We start from the raw sequence: 18,774 nt of genomic DNA on the forward strand, positions 1-18,774 counted from the left end.
GCTAACAGCAATTAAGGTCACAATTATGAAAACTTAGGACACGAAAGAAGCCATTCTACTGACTTTGAAAAACACCAAAAGAAATATGCCCAGAGTCCCTGCTCATCTGCGTGAACGTGCCTTAGGCAAGCTGCGTGGAGGCATGAGGACTGCACATGTGGCCAGGGCAATAAATTGCAATGTCCGTACTGTGAGATGCCTAAGACAGCGCTACAGGGAGACAGGATGGACAGCTGATCATTCTCGCAGTGGCAGACCACGTGTAAGGGCCAGTACAGATAGTCCGGTAACCAATTAATTATCTATTTCGCACTCTTATGGTTATTTAGCAGTCTTGTGGCTTGGGGGTAGAAGCTACAGTGTCGATGCTCTGGTACCGTTTACAGACTATGGCTTGGGTGGCAGGAGGCTTTGGCAATTTTTCGGGCCTTCTTCTGGCACTGCCTGATATAGAGGTCCTGGATGGAAGGGAGCACGGCCCAAGTGATGTACTGGGTTGTCCGCACCAACCTCTGTAGCGCTTTCCGGTTGACCACAGTGCATTTGGCATACCAAGCGGTGATACAGCCAGTCAAGATGCTCTCAATGGTGCAGCTGTAGAACTTTTTGTGAATGGCCCATGCCAAATCTTTTAAGCCTCCTGACGGGGAAGACGTGCTATGGTGCCCTCTTCACATCTGTGAGGGTGTGTATGGAACATGTTAAGTTGTTAGTGATGTGAACGCCAAGGAATTTTAAGCTCTCGACCCGCTCCACTATGGCCCGTCGATGTGGGTGGGGGTGTGGGGGGGGCATGCTCTACCCTCTTTCTCCTGTAGTCCAATATCAGTTCCTTGGTTTTACTAACATTGAGGGAGATGCTGTTGTCCTAGCACCACAAAGGCCTATCACCGCCGTGCCGTCAGCTAACTTGATGATGGTGTTGGAGTCGTGAACAGGGAGTACAGGAGGGGACTAAGCACACACCTATGAGAAGCCCCGTGTTGAGGGTCAGAGTGGCAGAGGTGTTGTTGCCTACCCTCACCACATGGTACCGGCCCGTCAGGAAGGCCAGGATCCAGTTGCAGAGGAAAGTGTCCAGTTCCAGGTAGAGGTCTTCACGGATCTACCTGTACCTGAATTCCCGAGCGGTTCTGGATCCAGAATTCTAAATAATGTCACTGGTCTGGGTCGGATCTGAAATTGTCTTGGGTATGTGTAATTTTAACTGACTTGTCCGGAAGGATCCGAACGCGACTGCTGCGGTAGAGAGAGAGCGAAATGTATGCATCTGCGCTTTGCTTTTCACAATAGTGGCGCATGTGACTTGTTGTTGGCCAAACATAAGTCATCAAAACGGCAATAGGTTACAGTCATAGTGTCTCTGTGTGGGGCAAAGCTATCTTAACTAGCTTCTCCCGGTTTGATGCAAGACAGGTAGCCACTACAAAATCCCATTGCATGATAAATAACCTATGGCAGCTATTAGTTCGGAACGGGCCTCTATATTGAAAAATAAATTATGCATATCCGGTCTGGATGGAAAAGCCCCAGGTCCAATTTGGAATGAGTCCAACTTTTTGAACGAATGAAGGCCTCTAGTCCCAGGGTCCCCAGCTTTGGGATTAGTTTGTAGGGGACTATGGTGGTAGACTACAGCTCTGCGTTCATGAACTGCATTCTCAGATACTTATTTCCCCTCTTGTTCAAGTGGGAGAGGTCAGTGTGAAGTGCCATTGAGATTGCGTCATCTGTGGATCTGTTGGAGCAGTATGTGAATTTAAGTGGGTGCATGTGGTCTGGGATGATGGTGTTTGTGTGTCATGACCAGCCTTTTAAAGCAATTCATAATTACAGGTGTGAGTGCTACTGGGCGATAGTCATTTAAGCAGTTAACCTTGGAGTTCTTGAGAACAGAGACAATGGTGGTCAGCTTGAAACATGTTGGGATTACAGACTGGGATTGAAAATGTCAGAAGGCACTTGCAAGCTGGTCTGCGTATGCTTTGAGAAGATTCCATTTGGCCCGGAGGCCTTGTGAGTGTTGACCTGTTTAAAAGATTTACTCACATCAGCCACAAAGAGCGAGATTACAGTCATCCGGAACAACTGGGGCTTTCACGCAAGACTCAGTGTTGTATTCCTCGAAGCGAGCATAAAAGGTATTTAGCTCGTTTGGAAGTTCTGCATCACTCGGCGTCTAACAGCTGGGTTTCCCTTTGTAATCTGTTATCATCTGCAAGCCCTGCCACATACGACGAGCATCAGAGCCGGTGGAATAGGATTCCACCTTCCTCCAATGTTGTCCTTTTAATGTCTCCTCCAAGCTCGTAGTGTGCTTTCTTGTGTGTGTCCATGTCTGTGTCCCATTCCATGTAAGAAGTAGTTCTAGCCTTTATCCCAGCGCAGATATTGCATTTAATCAATGTTTTTTTGGGGGGTTTGGATACGTTTGTATGATCACTGTGGGGTCTACTTCGTCTATGCACTTATAGATGAAGCCCGTGCCTAATGTGTCAAACTCCTGAATGCTATCAGATGAATCCTGGAACATATCTCACATATACATATCCCATATCCCAATTTGCTTACATGTACATCCTAATTTATCTGACATAGGGGAGCTTGTGAGACTTCCCTATGACATTGTTATCCTATTCAAATCATGTACCGGTAATAACCTCCTCTTCTTGTCAGTCTGCAGATTCAGAGGCTGCAGGTCCTGAAGGATCGTCTCTGGTCAAGCAGGAGAGGACTGAAGGACAGGACCCACGGCACAGCGGAGACACACAAACTAGAGCAGTGGCTACAGTGGCACCACCTGAAGCCACGGTGGACCTCACCACCGCCAGCTCACCCCAGCCCAGGACCGGACGTCGCATCACGGAGGTCAGTGGAGCGCCGAACACCGTCCTCAAGTCAGAGAGAGACGCCGAGACTTTAACTGTAACACACAGGCTATTACCAACAGGATCTGATCACAGATCAAACCCAGACAGACTTGGGAAACTGGGCTGTCCTCCTGCTCCTGGCTCAGAGTATTTACCGGTATTTCACCAGAGCCAGAACATGGTTTACTCCCTTGGTGACACGTTAGACTCTGGCGGTGATGATCCATCTTGTTCTTACACTACAGAGATGGACCTTGGCAACATGCCCATGGGTTTAGAGAGACCGACTGCTCTGTCTAGAGGTTACTGGAACGGGTACAGTAGTAGTGTATACTCTGAAGGGTGCCAAGATAAGAAAGGAGAGGTTACATTGGTAGATGATGTAACTGTGAAAGTGGAGGGCGACACTCCTCTGACATGGAATGTAGACGAGACTCACTTAGAAGAACACTCACAAGGCAGAGATTTCTTAGATTACAGGGGAATCTTAGAGACAAATCATATTGTTGCCACCAACTCCCCTTTACACTCTTTCAGGGAAAGCGACCCAGTGTCCACATCAATGGCACCTTCCGATTCACACGGCTGTGTCCTTTTCGATCAGGTATTGAACTCGGAGGACCAAAGGGCGTGGGGAGGGGGACCGACATCAGACAATAGTCAAGAGAAGGTGTTCCTCTGTAAGTTCTGCAACAAAGGCTTCAGCTGCCTCCAGAAGGTGGAGATTCACCAGAGGGTCCACACAGGGATGAAACCCTTCAGCTGTAGCCAGTGTGAGAAGAGGTTCTCCCAGTCTGGTGATCTGAAGAGGCACCAGAGGGTCCACACAGGGGAGAAACCATTCAGCTGCCCCCAGTGTGAGAAGAGGTTCTCCCTGGCTGGCAACCTGAAGATGCACCTGAAGGTCCACAAGGGAGAAAGACCGTTTGCCTGTACACACTGTGGGAAGAGGTTCTCAGAAAGGAGCTATCTCAGGATACACCAGCAGAAAAAACATTCTACTCTATAACATAGAAAATAATCATTCCACTCGATAGCTTCTGATGTTTAGATCAAACCCTGCATAAAGAAGATACTTTTTTTTTTTTAAAGATCTACAGACACATTTGGAATAACGAGAGTAACAGATTCCAGTGTCGACTATTCCTGGGTAGAATATTGCATACAGACATTGTGATACATAAGGCATATACACTAAGTGTACAAAACATTAGGAACACCTTCCTAATATTGAGTTGCACCCCCTTTTGCCCTCAGAACAGCCTCAATTCGTCTTTCCCATTAACCCTCAATGGCACACCTACACAAGCCATGTCTCAATTGTCTCAAGGCTTAAAAATCCTTCTTTGACCTGTCTCCTCCCCTTCATCTACACTGCTTGATGTGGATTTAACAAGTGACTTCAATAAGTGGTCATAGCTCTCACCTGGCATCACCTGGTCAGTCTGTCAAGGAAATAATGACTATTCCTAATGTTTTGTACACAGTGTAGAAGCCTAAACAGACTGTTACATATTATTTTTGTACTCTGCTATATGATGTTCACAAATGCCTGTTTCATTACTTCTGTTCAGCTACTTAATTTTTTATCCCAAGATACTTTTTAATTAAAAAATAAATGGAGTTTATCAAGTTTGTGCATAGTTTTAGTTGAGACATTACATTGACATTTTAGTCATTTAGCAGATGCTCTTATCCAGAGTGCATTCATCTTAAGATGGCTGGGTGAGATACCAAGTATCAAAGTCGTAGTAAATCAGGGCTCAACATTCAGGGAGAATTGCAGCTGCTGATTTGGCGTCGTTTTTGTACTTGCTCCTCAAGAAATGCTGTCGGCCATGACGGAAGCCATACTTGAGATGGCTTGGGGGGGTTTAATGTGGGTGTTTCTTGTGTTTGTCATTGCCACCACCAAGACACTCATATGTCAGAACCTTGACTGCAGCAGCCCCCCCCCCCAGTCACAACAAACAAACCTCCTGCTTGTTGAGTACAACAACTACAGGCAGATGATAGATGTATGATGAGATGCCGGAGGAAGCTTTGAATAGGTCAGTAGCCAACAGTGTAAAAACGTGATTGCTAAATTTGTGTAAATAATCTAAACTAAGTATTTTGATAACTTTCAAATGTAGTAACATGTCAATGTAGAATAAACAACACTTTACATAATACCAAAGAAGCAGTGTTCTGCTAATATAACAATGTGAACCTTTGACCTTTCATTGTCGTTCCCAGCCGATACAGGTACTCTGCCTATCTGCATTTTGTCTGGCGGTAAATATGGCTGCCTTAGCAAACATGTCAGTGGTCATACCTTCCTGTGTCGTGTCCCGTATAAAACATGAGTTCCCTGATCCTGGTGCAGAATACACCGTTTCTCCCTCCCCATATTGACTGATAACTTTTCCTTGCATTGTCTTTTTTTATTATTGAATTAAATGGTATCTAGTAAAAAAAATTATGCCGAGTGCCAGGTCTCTGTCCATTCAGAGACGTCAGTATCAAGCCCATCTGTCGGTCAGGACTCCATCACATCATATTGCAAGTCTCCAAGTGCTGGCTCCATAGATGCATCTGTCAACATATACACAGTCACTGTTCTATTACCAATGGCCGTTAGGTTTGGTGATATCTGACAAACCTACTGTGTTGAAGTTTTAACAGGTCAGACTAAACCTGCCTAATTATGGTCTACCTATCGACAATCGTTGTTGAGCAAACGAGGTGAGGTCTTTGCCTTTGTCGATCAGGTTGGTGGCACCTTAATTGGCGGGATGGGCTCACGGTAACAGCTGGACTGGAATAAGTTGAATGGTATCAAATACATCAAACTTTCCATTCGCGCGCCGTTATTATGAGTCGTCCTCCACTCCGCAGCCTCCAGTGATACAAACACACACAGAGCACTGATTACATTATCAATAGTGGTTATGATTAGCGTGGTGGATCCAACCTGATCGCTGAGTATGACTTTCTATTTCACTTCAGATATCATGATATGTGATGTAAAATAGAATGGTAAACGCAGGCATGATCAGGCTGGTTCCACCAGGCTAGGTTAGCGTGATGCATTAGACATGTTGAGGGTCCCCTTGCTGGTCTTCTGTATGTTGGCTGTTCGGCTGCAAACTGGACATTTCTCAAACAACTGCCACGGGGTTCATTGCATTTTGTTATAAAGAGAGGAGAACACTTTTGATAATACACTTCACAACCAAAATGATCTACTACTTGTATCTGCTTGGCTGAGTAATTAACCTACTAGCTTATCAAACCGGGTATTTAAAAAAAAAAAAACATATTTTCACATAACACACATTTACCATTGTTGATGAAGCAGTCTGTCACCAGGGTACTAACTCGGGGTCAAGCTAATTCTGGGTTGTTACCACAGCCACAAAGTCAGAAACTCAGCCTATTTCTAAAATGTATCTTTATTAAAATGTTATTTTAAACCTAACCTTTGCCACAATGCTAAACTTTTGCCTCAACTTAAATTAAGACCAAAAAGCGAAATAATAAAACATTTAAAATAAACATTTATTTTTCAACTCTGTTTTAGATGAGACTGACTTATTTAAAAAAATGTTAATGTAATCTTTATTTAACTAGGCAAGTCAGTTAAGAACAAATTCTTATTTACAATGATGGCCTATCCCAGTAAAACCCAGACGACGCTGGGCAAATTGTCTTAGACCACTGCTCCACTCGGGACCAAAAATATCCTACTTACTCTTAGTAGTCAATTTTGACACTAGAATAACTGTTTCTGACTCATATCGATACCACACAGGCTGTTTTCAAAGAGATTAGCTGCTTTTTAGGGGCAGTTTCTCTTTAACGCTTGTCCTCGTCTGGGAAATAAAGTTAAATGAATAGTTGCACAACAGGAATATAGATATAAGGTGTCCAAATGGACAAGTAAAAGAAATCATACACACATCACAATATCAAATTAATACTCCGATCAGAATTGGATCAGAGCTGAATGTCTTGAGCCAATAAGTATTTAACCCCTTTGTTCTGGCAAGTCTAAATAAGGTCAGGAGTACAAATGTGCTTAACAAGTCTTATAATAAGTTGCATGGACTCACTCTGTGTGCAATGATAGTGTTTAACTTTATTTTTAAATGACTACCTCATCTCTACCCCCACAGATACAATTATATTTAAGGTCCTTCAATCGAGCAATGAATTTCAACCACAAAGACCAGGGAGGTTTTCCAATATCTAGCAAAGAAAGGCACCTATTGGTAGATGGGTAAAAAAAAAAAAAAGCAGACATTGAATATCCCTTTGAGCATAGTGACTTTATTAATTACACTTTGGATGGTGCATCAATACACCCAGTCACTACAAAGATACAGATGCCCTTCCTAACTCTGTTGTCGGAAAGGAAGGCAACCACTCAGGGATTTCACCATGGGGCCAATGGTGACTTTAAAACAGTTAGTTTAATGACAGTGATGGAAAACTGAGGATGTATCAACAACATTGTAGAATCTCCACAATACTAACCTAATTGACAGAGTGAAAAGAAGGAAAATATTCCAAATCATGCATCCTGTTTGCAACAATGCACTAAAGTAACTTTTTGTCTGCAATACAAAGTGTTATGTTTGGTGCAAATCTAATATATCACATTACAGAGTACCACTCCCCATATTTTCAAGCATAATGGTGGCTGCTTCATGTTATGGGTATGGTTGTAATCTTTAAGGACTGGGGCGTTTTCAGGATTAAGACAAATGGAATGAATCTAAGCACAGGCAAACTCCTAAAGGAAAACCTGGTTCAGTCTGCTTTCCACCAGCCACTGGGAGAAGAATTCACCTTTCATCAGGGCAAGAACCTAAAACACAAGGCCAAATCTACACTGGAATTGCTTACGAAGAAGATGACAGTGAATGTTCAACAGTGGCCGAGTTACTGTAGTTTTCACTTAAATCTACTTGAAAATCTAAGGCAAGACCTGAAAATGTTTTTCTAGCAATGATCAAAAACCAATTTGACAGAGCTTGAAGAATTTTTGAAAAGAGAAATCCAGGCATGGAAATCTCTTAGACTTACCCAGAAAGACTCCCCTGAGTCAATACATGTTAGAATCACCTTTGGCAGCAATTACAGCTATGTAAATTAGATATTTCATTTTCAATAAATTTGCAAAAATGTCTAAGAACATGTTTTCACTCATTATGTGAAGATGTGTGAGACAAAATCTATTTAATCAATTTTGAATTTGGGCTGTAACACAACAAAATGTGGAATACGTCAAGGGGTATGAATACTTTCTGAAGGCTCTGTATCTCTTGATCTGCTTGACATGGTTAGTGGGACGGCCAAGAGACCAGAGGTGGCGGAGTACTCGGGTTGAGGTGTAGGGTTTGAGCATAGGCTGAAGGTAGGGAGGGACAGTTCCCTGTGTAAACAGGGAGATGAAAACAGCCTGGATTAGGACCTGCGGCGCTTCCTGCGTGAGGAATGGTCGCACTTGTCAGCATGAACCTGCAGGAGTGAGCCATTGCTTTGATATTCTCTGCACCCTGGGAGGGGGACTCCGTGGAGTTTTCAACCGTGATGGAGAGGTCTTGGAGCGGGCAGGCCTTCCCCGGGAAGATAAGCAGCTCCGTCTTGTCGAGGTTGAACTTGTGATCGTGGGCTGACATCCAAGCTGAGATGTCTGCCAGGCACACAGAGAGACGTGTTTGTGTGGTTTTCATATGGTGTATTTAACACTTATGTTTAATAAACACAAAATGGTCATTTTCATTCTAAGACTTTCATTGATACTCTCTTTAATATACATCACATCTGATCTCACCCTATTCTGCATACACCAAACAGCGCTTTATAACCAGTATACACTTAAATATAAATAAATATACCTGCACACTAACAAACACCTACTGTACACGTCAAAATAGTTTAGTCAGGTTTGCCTGATGACTCATTTTTACCCACATATTTATGTCCACCATGATGGGTTTAGCAACAAAGTCATTCTGTAACTACAGTACAGGACTCAAACATAGTGGGGATGGGTAAACACTCCATGTTGACTGTGTTTATTATCTGTGTGTACGTACCTGAGGGAGTGTATGGCTGTGCAATCTGTATCACCTGTCTCTTCCAGGAGGAGGAGGGTCCAGAGGTGCTGCTGGTGAAGGAGGAGGGGTGGGAGGAGGGTCTGGGGAACCCTGAGGAGGAAAACCAGACGACACCTCCTCCTGAACCCACAAAGGACCCAGTTGAGCAGAACAGGACCACACACAGTCTCAATGAGGTGAGCCCACTGTAAACTACTGTCTGAATGGTATTCGTTCAGGGCCCGTATCCACAAGGCCTCTCAGAGTAGGAGTGCTGATCTAGGATCAGTTTAACTCCTTTAGATAAAAATGAATAAGACCTATTTACACATATGGGGACCTGATCCTTGATCAGCACTCTTACTATGAGGTGCTTTGTGGATATGGCCCCAGGTCTTGATTCATTTTGTCTTAAGTGAGGGACCGTGCCTTTGAATGACCATACCATTAAGTGTCAAGTAATCAAGTTATTTGCATAGTATCAAATCCACTAACAAGTTCGCATAGTACTTATAGCAATCCCTCATTGCATAATCAGAAGATGCTCCATAGCAGGGTGCTCATATCAGATTTCTTGATCCAACATCCTCACACTCTGTATCTCTTACAGTCAGTAGACATGGAGGATGGGAAGCCTGATCTGCTGATAGTCAAAGAGGAGACAATAGAAGATGGACCAGACAGCATTGACCTGCTGAGTGGACTAAAGATGGGGGAGCAAGGTAAGGGAGAAATACATATACAGAACATAATAGATATACTTCAATGGGAATAGTTATGCACCTGGCTATTTTTTTTTTTCTTTATTCATAAAATGAAATCAATACAACTATGTTTACATACAAAAACACACAGTATAATGTATGTTATAAAAACATTTATGCAGAGTTATATTCCATGTTTTTAAGATTTATTTTCTGACCTCTTCCTGCAGGTGGTTGGCTGGAGGCTAACAGAGGAGACTGGGGGGCCATCTTGGATTCCCAGAAGGGTGCAGTCAATAGCCCGGGGGACAACATCACTGAGCAGGCCAGGACCAGAGGTGGCATAGTGGAGGTCAGTGGATGGGACAGTGTCCTCAACTCTGGGCTGGGGAACAACACTGTTAACCACAACCAGAAACAGACAGTCGAACACAAAACAACAACCGATCATAGTCTCCATGACAACAGACTGGCTGAGACCAGAGCGAGGCATAGATTTGGTCTGCGGGGACGGGGAAGTGTCTGTATTCGGCTGGAGAGAACAGACACAGACTCGGCTAGCGATGCTCCGTCCTGCTCCTATAGTTGTGATTCAGAGAGACTGATGACGCCTCAGGTTACCCCCCTAACAGGTGCTGCCTTCAGTCTGCCTTCTATAGGATATATCAACTGGAACATGGACCCTGCGACAACACAGACACTTCCTGGTTAGGCTGCCAACTGTGCAAGGACAGTTTTTCACACTCGTCCAACCTGAAGAGGCAAATGGGAGTCCAGACAGGAGAAACCCTTAGGCTTCCCTAGTGTGAGGAAAGGTTTTCTCATCGGCGCAACTGCTGAAAATGCACCTGAAGGTCCACACGAGAGAGAAGCTGTTCGCTTTTAGGCACTGCAGGTTTTCAGAGGAGCTACACTATACATACAAAAGTATGTGGACACACCTTCAAATTAGTGGATTAGGCTATTTTAGCCACACCCATTATGACAGGTGTATAAAATTGAGCACACAGCCATGCAATCTCCATAGACAAACATTGGCAGTAGAATGGCCTTACGGAAGAGCTCAGTGACTTTCAATATGGCACCGTCATAAGATGCCACCTTTCCAACAAGTCAAATCGTCATATTTCTGCCCAGCTAGAGCTGCCCCTTTCAACTGTAAGTGCTCTTATTGTGATGTGGAAACGTCTAGTAGCAACAACGGATCAGCCATGAAGGAGTGGGCTACACAAGCTCACAGAACGGGGCCGCAGAGTGCTGAAAGCACGTAGCGCGTAAAAAATAATCTGTCCTCAGTTGCAACACTCCCTACCGAGTTTCAAACATCCTCTGGAAGCAACGTCAGCACATGAACTGTTCCATTGGGAGATTCATGAAATGGGTTTCCATGGCCGAACAGCCGCACACAAGCCTAAGATCACCATGCGCAATGCCAAGTGTCTGCTGAAGTTGTGTAAAGCTCGCAGCCATTGGACTCTGGTGCACTGGAAACGCGTTCTCTGGAGTGATGAATCCCACTTTACCATCTGGCAGTCCAACGGCAAATCTGGGTTTGGTGGATGCCAGGAGAACGCTACCTGCCCCAATGCGTAGTGCCAACTGTAAAGTTAGGTGGAGGAGGAATAATGGTCTGGGGCTGTTTTTCATGGTTCGGGCTAGGCCCCTTACTTTCAGTGAAGGGGAATTTTAACGATGTAGCATACAATGACATTCTAGACTTTGTGGCAACAGTTTGGGGCCCTTTCCTGTTTCAGCAGGACAATGCACAAAGTGAGGTCCAAACAGAAATGGTTTGTCAAGATCGGTATGGAAGAACTTGACTAGCCTGCACAAAGCCCTGACCTCAACCCCATCTAACACGTTTGGGATGAATTGGAGCACCTACTGCAAGCCAGGCCTAATCGCCCAACATCAGGGCCCGACCTCACTAATGCACTTGTGGCTGAATGGAAGCCAGTCCCCGCAGTAATGTTCCAACATCTAGTGGAAAGCCTTTCCAGAAGAATGGAGGCTGTTATAGCAGCAAGGAGGGGATCAACTCCATATTAATGCCCATGATTTCGGAATGAGATGTTTGACGAGTAGGTGTCCACATACTTTTGGTCCTGTAGTGTCCCTCAGGATACACCAGCAGAAAATGCACACGGCCCATGTATAGAGGATAGTGATATGTAATGTAGGTGAATTGAAGAAATAATGAGTATGATGTGGCAGAGTAGATGATTGATGGTTGGTTTAATGGTGTCTGTAAAAATGCTTTACTATTGAAAAGTGGCAACCCTGACCTGTTGTTTGATGCTGGTGTTTTATGAGTAAATGTGTTTACTTCACATGAAATAGTGAAGATGTGTGCAATATAATGTTGAACCTTTTCAAAAGTATTCTAAAATGTATTTTATCAAAGCGAGGATACCAGATTTACAGAAAAAGTCAAGTGTTACCTTAGTGAGAAAAGTTATTATATTTGTCACGTATCGTTTTGTGCAATAAAAATACTGTACTTCAAAGTTGAATGTATGACCATTTTGTTGAAATTAAATACAAAATTGACTCTGTGCTGACAGACTTGGTTATTTTTGTATTATTGCAGGGACTGAGTTTCTCTTACCAGTTGAACCAAAACATTATACTTAATTCTTGAATCAACTCATATAGACAGTTTTTGGCTCCATACTGTTAGGTACCTGAATCAGTGTTCGAGACGGACTTGACTGTGGTTAACATTTGATAATTATCATGTCATGTTTTTGTGTGTACAGCAAAGAGTTTCTTTCATAAACTTTTGATATGCTCTTCTGTACAATTTGTGTTTACAGTCTGCAGTCCATGAAGACCTGCTGATATCTGGTGTTGCTGACAGGAGAGACTGGACCTCTGAAGCGGCTGGTCACAAGCCCTGGCTCCTGATCAGAACCCTGAATCAGGAGCCATCGATCTTCCTTCCCGAGTCGGAACGGAGACCCTTCTCTTCACAGTCTCAGTGCAGGGATGAAGCAGGACCTGGGGGTGATAGAGATAGACCCTCCTGTTCCTATGATACAAACACCACAATATCCATAATGAACAGAGCAGGTCACCCTGAGCTTCAGCCTTTACAGAGACTGGTGGGAGACCCCCCTGGTGATAGTCTAGCAGCAAGTCTGTCTTCACCTTCAGGGTCTTGTCTAATGCCTGGTGACTGGGTTCACAGAAGTCCTGGTTCTGGGTCTAGCCTTCCTCAGTTACCTCATGGTTACCCCACCAATGCAGACAGGGTCAGGATGGATGTTCACCACAAGAGGTACCTAGCTTATAACGCAGCACACAATCCCAACAACACCCAAACAATGGCTAGAGGTCAAGGAGGGAGCTCAAAGACTAACCACCTAAGGGTGGTGGCTCCTGCTTCTACCTCCTCTGGTGTCATTGGGTCACAACATGGGAGGCCGAGCATTAGCACAGACGAAGACAAGCCATACTCCTGCCCCACGTGTGGGAAGCGCTTTGCCAAGGCGACCTATGTGAAGAAGCACCAAACCATTCACATCAAGGAGAGGCCCTTCAAGTGTAAGCTGTGTTACAAGAGCTTCTCATTTCTGAGTTATCTTATCAGACATAGGAGTGTCCACAACAGGGAGCAATCATAGCATTGGGTCTTGAGATGTACACAGGAGATATCTGGAAACTATTATTTTATATTATATTATAGTTATCATGTGAAATGTCCTGGAGTTTTGGGGGGATTACCAAGTCCCTCAGTTGAGCATCTGGGTAAACTCTCATGATACAGACTTGTTGTTTGGTGTGCTGGCATAGCCAAAACACTGTCATGTTACTGAAGAGCAACACTATACTCCCCCTCTGAATTTGGTTTTGCCTATGTTCTATTCATAATAAATATGTCCCTCTTTTTTATAACACACACACACACACACACAATCCGGTTGTACCTGTTCCTTTATTTACTAAAAATAGGTGATCAAAATACACCCTCTTTTTATAACAAGTCAGGTGAGATGAGATGACCCCGAGGTCGCTTTCATTGGGGAAGAGGTCCAAAAACAACCCCTTACTGTGCCCCTTTCCCCTATAACCAATCCCATGGCACTGGGTAGTAGGTAGGAGTTCTCCTTAATCAGATATTTTTCATCCTCCCGTCTATCATCTTCCATATCGTTTATGTGTATTATTGTTATGCATCTCCAATGGTTGTAGCAAACATTGCCACTCAATAATTGATTTCCCCAGCCACACAAGTCTTTGCCTGACAAATCAAACTGAATTAGTCCGCTGCTCTATCGTTCGCTACGTACTTCAGTCTGAGACGGCCATCATTGAAGTCGTTTGTTTGTGACGTCTGTGACAGTCAAAATGAGGGGTGTTTTACAAAACAAAGTTAAATATTTACCTTACTGAGGTGATGTAGATGGAATAAAGTCATACTCTTTTCTACTCTGTTCTTACTGACACACTGTTCTTTCTACACAAGTCTGCTCTCCGCTTGAAAGATACTGTAGTTATCATGAAGAGGATTTTATTTTATTAGGATCCCCATTAGCCGACACCAACGGTGAACGTTAGTCTTACTGTGGTCCGACACGTAACGAAAAAGACATTACAGACCAAAGACAATTGACATATATTTAAAAACATTAACGTGTGCGTGCATCTATCAGTTACACACACGTTAGTACATCCACACAACAAGTAGGTCACATGGGGGAGAGGCGTTGTGTCGTGAGGTGTTGCTTTATTTGTTTTTTGATAGCCAGGTTTGCTGTTCACTTGCGCTATATGAAATTGAATGGAGTTCCATGCAATCATGGCTCTGTATAATACAGTACATTTCCTTGAATTTGTTCTGGACCTGGGAACTGTGAAAAGAACCGTGGTGGTATTTCTGGTGGGGTAAGTGTGTGTGTCAGTGCTGTGTGTAATTTTACTATGCAAGCAATTTGGAATTTCCTTACACATTGTTTGTTATAAAAACAAGTGAGGCAGTCAGTCTTTCCTCAACTCTTAGACAAGAGAGACTGGCATGCATAGTATAGATATTGGCCCTCTGATTACAATGAAGAGCAAAAGGTCCGCTCTGGGCCAGCCGCAGCTTAACTAGGTCCTTTGCAGCACTTGACCATATAACTGGACAATAATCAAGATAAGATCAAACTAGAGCCTGCAGGACTTGCTTTGTGGAGTGTGGTGTCAAATAAGGAAAGCATCTCTTTATCACGGACCGAACTCTCTTTCCTTACAACCATTGAATCTATATGTTTTGACCATGACAGTTTAAAATCTAAGGTAACACCAAGTGTACTGAACAACAATATAAACGCAACATGCAACAATTTCAAAGGTTTTACTGAGTTAAAGTTCATATAAGGATATCAGTCAATAAAAAAAATAAAGTGTATTTAACATGACAGAGAATACAGATACTGTATGCATCTGTTGGTCACAGATACCTTTAAAAAAAGTAAGGGCGTGGATCAGAAAACCAGTCAGTATCTGGTGTGACCACCATTTTCCTCATACAGCACGACATCTCCTTCACATAGAGTTGATCAGGCTGTTGATTGTGGCCTGTGGAATGTTGTCCCATTCCTTTTTAATGGCTGTGCGAAATTGCTTGATATTGGCGTGAACTAGAACACGCTGTCATACACGTAGATCCAGAGCATCCCAAACATGCTCAATGGGTGATATGTCTGGTGAGTATGCAGGCCATGAAAGAACTGGGACATTTTCAGCTTCCAGAAATTGTGTACAGATCCTTGCGACATGGGGCCATGCATTATCATGCTGAAACATGAGGTGATGGCGGCGGATGAATGGCACGACAATGGGCCACAGAATCTCGTTACAGTATCTCTGTGCATTCAAATTGCAATCAATAAAATGTAGTTGTGTTTTTTGTCCGTAGCTTATGCCTGCCCATAGCATAACCCCACTGCCACCACAGGGCACTCAGTTCACAACGTTGACATCAGCAAACCGCTTTCCCACGCAGTGCCATGCACGCTGTCTGAAATCTGCTTGGTACAGTTGAAACCGGGATTAATCAGTGAAGAGCACACTTCTCCAGCATGCCAGTGGCCATCAAAGGTGAGCATTTGCCCACTGAAGTCGGTTACGACTACAAACTGCAGTCAGGTCAAGACCCTGGTGAGGACGATGAGCACGCAGATGAGATTCCCTGAGACAGTTTATGCAGAATTTCTTTGGCTGTGCAAACCCACGGTTTCAGATAATCCCGCAGGTGAAGAAGCCAGATGGGGAGGTGCTGGGCTGTCGTGGCTACACATGGTCTGCCTTTGTAAGGCCGGTTAGACATACTGCCACATTTTCAAAAATTACATTGGAAGTGTCTTATAGTAGAGAAATTAACATTCAATTCTCTAGCAACAGATCTGGTGGACATTCCTGCAGTCAGCCAGCCAATTGCACGCTCCTTCAAAACTTGAGACATCTGTGGCATTGTGTTCTGTGAGAAAACTGCACATTGACAAGTGTGGCTGTTTAATCATCTTCTTGATATGCCACACTTGTCAGGTGGGTGGATTATCTTGGCAAAGGAGAAATGCTCACTGACAGGGATGTAAAAAAAAATTGGCACAACATTTGAGAAATACGCTTTTTGTGCATATGAAACATTTCCAGAATCTTTTTATTTCAGCTCATGAAACATGGGACGAACACTTTATATTCTGTGTTTATATTTTTGTTCAGTATATATGACTTTGCTCAACTGAAACTGGATATTTACATTCTGTTTTGGATACAAGTATGTTTAAAAAATACACTTGTTTAATTTCATGTATTTTTTGGTTGTTTGTATGAATATCCCCCCCAACATCGGTTCTGTTTTTTTTGGAATCCTGTTTCTATCCCACACAGTAGGTGGCTCACTAAATTAAGCGCTGGTAGTGCGTACAGATTTTTTAGCACCTGAAACATGTGCACAAGATGAAAATACATGCAAGAGATTGTGCGCGTGTTTACATGGTTCTGTGCATACTTCAGGTGCTAGAAATCTGAATGCATCTAAAAAGGACTTTGAAAAGTTGATGTAATTATACTTTTTTTGTGGATATATTGTTTCCAGTGGAGATTTTAGCATGTAAATCTTGGTGGGGCAAACAAAAAAAATGCCCTTTTTAGATGCATGCCAGCAAAGCCACAACACAGCACTAAACAATACATTAAATGCACTATAACGGTGACAAACAGTGCCCACAAACTGTTATGGCCTACACAGAGCTGTCCCAACAGCAGAGTCCCAACAGCAGTCCCAACACCTTCTTACTGCTACACCTGGCTATCAGCGGAGCCTTGTCTGGCAGCAAAACTGGCAGCGAGTTCATTCAGCCTCATTTACTGCCTTTAAAAAAAACATGGCTGATATGGCTGACTTGCTTAAACAAATGTGGTTTCTACAGACAATTGAGATGTACAAACTATGGCATAAGGGGACGACGAGCGGATAAGAGTCCATCTGTAATTTTGATTAAAGACATTAATAAGCGAACTAGGACGGACATAGTTAATTTAACTATTTGTTCAGCACTTTTGAAATGTACCGTGACAGAATTCATAACATGGGCCGTTCTTACAGTATTCTCCCTGTACACCAAGTCAGAACTGTAGGATAAATAAAGGGGGCATATAAGCAGACAATGAAAGCTCTTATTTGATGATAACATTTCTCTAAAACAGGCTATAGGCTACATGTGCACCACCAAGTCAGAAACAGTAGGCTAAATTATGATGGGAAAAGGGACCAAATTATTGTGGTGAGGCACATGGGCTACTAACTACACAACATGCAAAGACTTAGTATTACTTTCTTAGCTACAGTATACATATCTCCCTGGCATATTTCATAATTTATGCAGCAGCATACAATACATTTTTGGACTCACCCTGTGCTGTGCTCACAGGAAGGTGGGAAATCTCTCATGGGAAAATGTTGTCATCAAACTTTGTCGTCATTCTATGGATTTATGGTGCTTCAAAAAACTGGGAACTTGGAAAAAAACGATGCCGAATCATGAGGACATCAGTGATATTCAGGTTGGAGCTCTAGAAAGATGCCCAAGTACCCGACTTGCAATTCCGAGTTGGAAGACCATTCAAAATGTATTTTCCCCAGTCAGAGCTCGTTTTTTCCCCGAGTTCCCAGTTATCTTCCCAGTTCTGAGTTTCCAGTGGGGCAGAAGTCATGCTGGATTGACAGAATGGCCAATGTTGAATGTTTATTCTTTTAAGCTTGGTAAAGAGACCCTTAAACCCAGAATTGGACCACACACCCACTCCACTGAATAGCAGGCTAGTGATTGCTTTGCAATGCTTGTAGTTAGCTATTGATTCCTAACAACTATTTCTCTTCATTATTTCTCTTCATTATGAGCCTTCTTGGATGGGCACATCTAATGTAACTCTATGGCAGCACCCAAGGGGCTTGCATTTTCGAGCTCTACCCTTAGATTTTGCGGTGACATAGTGTCCCCATGAGTGACAGAACACTGAGCCAATCACGGCGCAACTAGAGAACATTACCAACCCCTCCGTATTATCCGCTGGCTGACCCACCATCACAGAAAGCACTGAGCTAGGCTGAAACACCTGCATTTTGGAGCTGCCTTACTCAAGAAAGCAAAAAAGAGATAACGTTTGTATGCGGCTTTATTTATTTATTTTACATTGTTTGCAAACTGAAATGTGACATGTATTAATGCCAAAATAACATGCAAAACAGGCACAAAAAAGAGCTCCAACTGTTTTTGCTAAACAGGTGGGGCTATGCCCTGTTCTCTTTCCGGCTTTGAGAAATTTCCAAACGAAACACTGGAGGCTATTTGAGAGAAAAATCATACAGTTAGCTTGTTGGCTAACGTTAGCAGACCTCTGAGAAGCCAGCAAGAATAAGCAAAACCTAGCAAGAATAATGCAGCGTTCAGGTGCTAATCGGCACTAGGAAACTTTGACATTTACGACTTGCTAACTCATTGTAGAAAGATTATCCACACCCAACTATCTTATCCCTTGCAGGTATCTAACAGCATGTTACAATACAATGCAAAATGGCAACAAATTATATATTCAGATAGTTAAATTTGCTAAATGTACTGC

At 43.3% G+C, this 18,774-nt stretch overlaps 1 protein-coding gene across 3 annotated transcripts in view; it reads left to right on the top strand.

The window, feature by feature from the left end:
• The window catches only part of LOC118395568 (neurotrophin receptor-interacting factor homolog), a 384,346-nt gene that overhangs the window by 34,171 nt on the left and 331,401 nt on the right, over positions 1-18,774 (top strand). The window contains exons 3-7 of one of the 3 annotated variants that reach the window (XM_052465144.1): positions 2,677-2,868; positions 9,007-9,156; positions 9,570-9,681; positions 9,894-10,015; positions 12,480-14,094. The exons of 1 other annotated variant lie outside the window; for it this stretch is intronic. In XM_052465144.1, the coding sequence (XP_052321104.1) occupies positions 2,677-2,868; positions 9,007-9,156; positions 9,570-9,681; positions 9,894-10,015; positions 12,480-13,289 (1,386 nt within the window). In that variant the 3' untranslated portion in view covers positions 13,290-14,094. Of the gene's footprint in view, positions 1-2,676; positions 2,869-9,006; positions 9,157-9,569; positions 9,682-9,893; positions 10,016-12,479; positions 14,095-18,774 lie in introns of those variants that run through there. One more of the 3 variants, XM_052465145.1, reaches the window with a different exon arrangement.

Source organism: Oncorhynchus keta, chromosome 16, assembly GCF_023373465.1.
Source record: "Oncorhynchus keta strain PuntledgeMale-10-30-2019 chromosome 16, Oket_V2, whole genome shotgun sequence".
NCBI classification, from domain to species: Eukaryota; Metazoa; Chordata; class Actinopteri; order Salmoniformes; family Salmonidae; genus Oncorhynchus; species Oncorhynchus keta.